The 6,335-nt window shown below is 33.0% G+C and overlaps 1 protein-coding gene across 1 annotated transcript; it reads right to left on the bottom strand.

Moving 5' to 3' along the window:
* Positions 1-439: 439 nt before the first annotated feature.
* LOC122141455 (natural killer cell receptor 2B4-like) lies at positions 440-3,637 on the bottom strand. Its single transcript, XM_042748932.1, has 4 exons — positions 3,622-3,637; positions 1,265-1,600; positions 867-1,160; positions 440-660 (listed from the first exon to the last, which is right to left on the bottom strand). The coding sequence occupies exons 1-4, from the start codon at positions 3,635-3,637 to the stop codon at positions 530-532; spliced, it is 777 nt and encodes a 258-aa protein (XP_042604866.1). The 3' UTR covers positions 440-529.
* Between the last annotated feature and the right edge of the window lie 2,698 nt (positions 3,638-6,335).

Below are 6,335 nucleotides of genomic sequence, written 5' to 3'. Positions count from 1 at the left end.
ATATAGTGTGGTGTACTAGTGGATGTGATGTTTTGTGTTGGATATATATACGCAAATTGTATAATAATTGTATAAATAATTTGTGATTTAATAATTCATTCATCAGAGGTTTAGAATGCTGTTAAAATGATTTGCCTGTTTTTGCATCTCTAATCTGTACTAGATAACTTTGAAACTTATTTTGCAGCACTTTTACTGTTCTCCTGATCATATGTATTATGTAAGAATAGTTGAGGAAAGAAGAGAGGAAAACATTGGTAAGCAAAACGTTGTTTCGACATTACAGAACAATAGCTTTAGACCACATTATCTTTTGAATGTAATTATGTTTATTTCCCCAAATAGTGTGGTTTATTTTTCCATATAAAATCTAAAAACATTTATATTTTTTATAAACTTGAAAATTTGTTTGCATCCACACATTAAACCTCTTCTTGTTTTCTTTGATAACTATATTTGAATTGAAATCCTTGTGTATATTTTGTTCGTTACAGATCAAAACTCCAGAATATGTCACACTTTACAATATCTATTTCTTGTCTCCTCCTCTTGTAGATCTGATGTCATAAACCAGGAAAGCAACAGTGACCACACCCACTAGAGCAGAGACGACCAATCGGATCACAGCTTCAGTAAAACCACAACAGTGGATGTGGTCTTCTGCAAAATCAAGTGAGAAGATAAAATAGTGATTTTCAACAAGCTGATGATATTCTCTGTCATGGAACTCAAAACTGCGAAAATACAGGAATTATAAACATGATGAAAACAATCCCAATGTTGCAAAATAAATCAATTAATTAAAAATTGTTGTTCATTGTATGGAAAAAAATAAATAAATAAATAAAGAATCAGTATTGTTGTACCTGAACATGTGTGACAGAGTTGAGTGATGTCCAGATGTGTGGTCTGGGTGCTGATGGGATTGTTGAGCACACAGCTGTAGCTGTTTTTATCCTGATATTCCACCTCCAGAGGTAGAGAGAGACTGATGCTGAGATCAGACACACTGATGCTGGACAATAAACGGTTTCCTTTGTACCAGGAGAGAGTCACATGACCCACATTCACCACTGAACACAACAGTGAACAATTCTGCTGTGATGATGATGAAGAACATTGTGAAGAGTTACTGCTGATGACAGGAACAGACAGACGAGCTGGAAAACATCCGAGAATAAAGATAAATAATTAACTTTTTATCATTTACAATGGTAATAAGACAAGAATATGTGAAAGAAAGAAAAAAAAAATCTCTACTCACCATAGACGGAAACACTGAATGTTTTTGACAATCTTTTAGCACCACTTATCTGTAATTGATAATTTCCAGCATGTCCACTTGTGATGTTTGTGATGGTTAGAGATCCAGTTTGATTGTTCAGCTTCAGACGGTCTCTGAATCTCTCATTAATGCCATCACATGTGTAGAAGATTTTTTTCTGTATGCTGATTTTTGCTATGAGAAAGTTATCAAATCCAAATTTCCACAGTATGTCATCGTCTGCATGTATTTTAGTAACATCCGTGTATAGAGTGACAGAATCTCCCTCTATGACTGCTAATGACTGTGTTTCATTTGCCCCAACACCAAACACACCTGGAGAACATGATCAGGAATAGATTAAGACTATTGATGGTTTACAAAGCCTAAGGTAATCTGTAATTTGTAAGTTTTGAACTGAAGTGCATTCAGAAAATGAATTTTGTCGCCTTGGAATTGTGAGGTTCTATCTGACATTTTTGTCAAAATTGAGTTATTCACATATGCTTATACAACTTATGTACATTATGTAATTTATTGCTAACTTGGTTCTATTTTAAGTTATGTACATTTTGGTACTTTTTATTTAGAAAACAAAAATGTTTTATCTACAAAGTCAAATGCTAACTTGGTTCTATAAGTTTCTATCTGTGAGCCAATCGGCACTTCAAATGCACACAAGAGGACCAATCAGGAACAACTTTCTTTGTCACGTCACTGGACTGCTCCGTGACAGCACGAAAGATTAAATGTTAAATATTTCAAATCTAAAATATTTTAATAATATATAGTCATTTAAAGAAGTGATAATAAAAAAAAATCCGAAAGAAGAGTATATAACATTAAGAAGAGATAATAAAATAGTTAAAAGTATAAAAGAATATCTGGTTTCTGATTTATTTATTTTTGTAAAAAGTGATTTTGTTTGTGGTTTTGTAGCCTTTTGTATTTTTGAATTGATTGAAATTGAATTGATTGATTGAAATAAAAAATAAAAAAATTAATCAATCAATAAACTAATAGATTGCAACAGAGTAGTTCCATTTGTATATAATTTGTAGCAGTCAACTAAATGAAAATATTTATAGCTGGAAAAACAAAACAAAAAAAAAACGGTTTCACACAGGTTTTATCTTTGAACTGTAACTTACCGATCAGATGCCACCAGCAAAAAACGAACAAAAGAAACATGTTAAACATTTTCTTCAGTTGTTGAAAAGTCTGATCTAATAGGATCTTCTGCTGAAAACATTTGAGATGTTAATGTAGTGTGTGAATCCTCCCATGACAGAGTTTGACCCACTTCACCCAGTTCACACACACGCACGCACACACACACACACACACACACACACACACACACACACAAACAAACACGCTCACGCTGACACACATGCCTATTTAAAGTTGGATTATGGTGTGAATCTTCCTATTTCATGGTCAAACTAAATCTAATTGATTTTATAATGGTTGTTATTTATTAGTTCTCAGTTCTCAGAAATCATGTGCATGACAAACCAAAATAATGAAGTTAAAACCATGCCCAATCTCACATCACCACTATTACTAAAGTGTGACTCAAGCAGCTCGACTAAGTCAACCTGAAACCTGCTGTGGTGTGATTTCTATAGAAACGTGGTTTGACCTGTTAGGTGGTCACTTGTGCCTCTGTGCTTGAAATTCTGAGAATCTGTGTTTAGTTTTTAGGTGAAATGCTTCTTCCTGCCCTGCCACTACCTCAGAGTCTGACTTCCTTTTTAAACAAAACTACTTTAGAGTAACCTAAAACACTAACTCAATTTGTCAAACCTAATCTTCGACAACAGTCAAATAGAGTGGTGGAAGTGGAACTATGACATCACTTTCTACACAAAACCTCAGAAGAGAGTTAGCATTTTAGGACTTCCGATTCTGTCATCCCAGAGTCAATGGATTTTTTGAATGAGAGTTTGATTTAATCCCCTAAAATAAGGTCTGTGGTTCACACAAGCTCAAGATATTTTCACATTTTATTCTACAACATAAAACACACCAGTTACACCCCACTCGTGAATTTTTTTAATTTATTTTTTTATTTTTTTATTACCTGTTACATTTCTTAAAAAAGACGGTTGCTAACAAGTTGCTAAATGGGACTGCAGGCGCTGTCGGAGACATAAGACATCATCACCTTGAACAGTTTATCAGCTTACAGTATTACAATCGTACTATAATTTATACAGTTAATTGTAGAATATCCAATTAACAGTTTCCCAGATTTTATAATGTTATTTGATTAAGTGTTTTTTTTTTTTTGTTGTTGTTGTTTTTTTGCTTTGCAACACTTTCCTACTGATGCAAAGACTCTGGATCCGTACCATAAGGTAAACTCATATTACTATTAGGGCTGCATGATTAATCAAAATAAAATTGCAAAGGTGATTAATCTCAATAAGGCAGAAGCTGCGATTGTCATGCATACCTTTCAATGAAGCACAGTTCTGTGATCAGCAGTAAATCTCCATCTGAAGGCCAGAGGGTGCTGTTGCACTGAAACTCCAAATACGCCTTGCAGAAGAAACCCAAGAAATGCCTATAGCGGTCATTGAATAAACAGAAGATTAAACTGCTTTCATTAATTCAACATGACTAATACACACATGACTATGACAATATATGGTTTATGTGAGTTCGCTCTATAATTTTTATTTTAATAAAGTATATAACAATGCAGTGCTAATTGACATTTAATCGCCTTTATCACTGCTTAGAATACAATGAAATTCTGTGCCACATCATCTAACAGAAGGATTTATTAACACTCAACTGACGTTATGAAGTGAGTTTGGAGTTAAAACATGTTATTAAATGCAGTATTTTCACGTGCTTTCAGATGGAGCAGCATTTACTACACAGAGTCTAGTTCACTGACAAGTTGCAAACAGCTTTCATAATCGCAGAACGATTTCTTAGATTTCATAATCATGTGATTAAATCGTCTGCGATTATGAATGTGATTTTGCGTAGTTTGTCAGTGAATTATGTCTCTGCATAGTAAATGCTGCTCCATCTGAAAGCATGTGCTGGAGATTAACTACTAATCACAGAACTAACATTAAACATTAACATTAAAATCTCACTCACTCTGCTGTTATTTAATAGATTAATGCACTAGAATTGTATTGAATATTACATGGAGACAAGTTTTTAATTCAAATATTCATATTAATCAAGAATTTATTGACTTTTAATGCCTTATGAACACACACACACACCGTGAACACAAACTCGGAGCAGTGGGCAGCCATTTATGCTGCAGCGCCCGGGGAGCAGTTGGGGGTTCGGTGTCTTGCTCAAGAGCACCTCAGTCGTGGTATTGCCAGCGCGAGACTCGAACCCACAACCGTAGGATTAGGAGTCAAACTCTCTAACCACTAGGCCACAACTTCCCCAATGTTTCAAAGTATTGTTTCTGTTTGCAATAGCTCTACTGTGCTGTAACATTGTGTAGTACGCTATGTGGTCAACTCTGGAAACGCTGCCTTCTCATTCACTGATCCGCTAACCGCTATGTTATGCTCACATGTTCTGATAATAATAGCTTTCTAGAACTAAATATTATTTGGAAAATTGGTGCAAAAAAAAATATATATATATTTTAATAGCCCTACTTTTAGACCTACCTGAAAAACTAAAAAGCAATTTATTTCATTTGTAGGCCTGTTATTTTTTATTTGTGCTATCGTAAGTAATTTCTTTATTTGTTCTTTTTTTATAACTCCTTACTTGTCTTTTTTTATTCAATTCAATTCAATTCATTGCTACTGCAACAAAATTAGCCCACTGTAAAATCATAAATACAGTGAGTGAGCAAACTTTGTGAGATAGTTATACTGGTAATTAAACAATGTTTACATAAAAGCTTTTTTTTAAATAATATTAAAAATATCTGTATGACAGTATATTCTACTGAATATCTATACTTTTCAAAGTATCATATTGAAGTTCGAAATTCAATTATTGTGACAAAATTTATTTTGTAGTGTGCCACAAATTTGTTAAAATTTCCAAAGGGTACTGCGACTAAAAAAAGTTTAGGAAGCACTATTAGACTATAATGTGAAGTCACTGTCAGGGCTAAAAGGAAATAAAAATGGTATGTGTTAGGAGATATATGTAAAAGGTTGTATTTGCGTCAATGAATCATTAATATGTCAGAAATCACAAGTGAAACCTTGCTTTTGGCTATTCTCCGGGAATAGTCTTGAGGCATTTTATGAGCAGAATTAATTTTGTTGTCCATCTACATTCCAGACTTCTGAACTGACGGAAGGGAAAAAACTAAATTCTTCAGATTTGTACAAAAGTTCATGGTGAGGCTGCATCACCCACAACCACACCCAACAAGTTTTTTTGAAAACAGAAATGAGTCTGCAGTCAAGAAATTCAAAGGAAAGAGAACAGAAAAAAAGTTGAGGCATAAAGTTCAATCTGTGGAGTGAAGAAAGAATGAGGGGAGACAAAATTAAAAATTGTTTAAAGTGTTTAGAGAGCATGCTTGTTTTAGTCACATCTTTAATATATTGTAGAGATAATTTTTTAGCAATATTCTGATTTCTGTATATTCTGATGTTAAGATTTTATCCAATTTAAAATCAACACAATGTGTTCTTTCTGTTGTTTGGAATTTAATACATGAATTACGATGATGATTTACACATGATTTATTTAACTTATAACCTGTACGTAGTTTTTGGGATTTGTTAAATATGTTGTAAAATATGTTTGTCAGAACATATGTGTTAATAAAACATGTGTTTTCAATTAAGATGCAGAATATTTTTTTAATAGAAGGCTCACTTTACCAGAACACTTTAGATGAACTGTATTCAAATTGAAATATTATAGCTGGACCCTGACCTTAAAAAAAGTAATTAAGAAAAAAAACAAACAAAAAAAAAAAAAACATCTAGGTCTCTAGATATCACATTTTACAAAAAGTTTACTTGTCTAACTTATTGTTTCTAAATGTTCTGCATAAATTTCATTCATCACTAATAATGGTACTAAAGCAATTATAAGTAAGTTTACC

The sequence above is a fragment of the Cyprinus carpio genome, chromosome B22 (assembly GCF_018340385.1).
Source record: "Cyprinus carpio isolate SPL01 chromosome B22, ASM1834038v1, whole genome shotgun sequence".
NCBI lineage: Eukaryota > Metazoa > Chordata > Actinopteri > Cypriniformes > Cyprinidae > Cyprinus > Cyprinus carpio.
This window is presented reverse-complemented; position numbering and strand designations above follow the sequence as displayed.

Bases quoted from the DNA above. Each gene is read 5' to 3' on its own strand.
- LOC122141455 (XM_042748932.1), bottom strand. The intron at 1,161-1,264 runs GTGAGTAGAGAT...GATGTTTTCCAG, and splicing joins ATTCAGTGTTTCCGTCTATG to CTCGTCTGTCTGTTCCTGTC. The intron at 661-866 runs GTACAACAATAC...TTGATTTTGCAG, and splicing joins ACTCTGTCACACATGTTCAG to AAGACCACATCCACTGTTGT.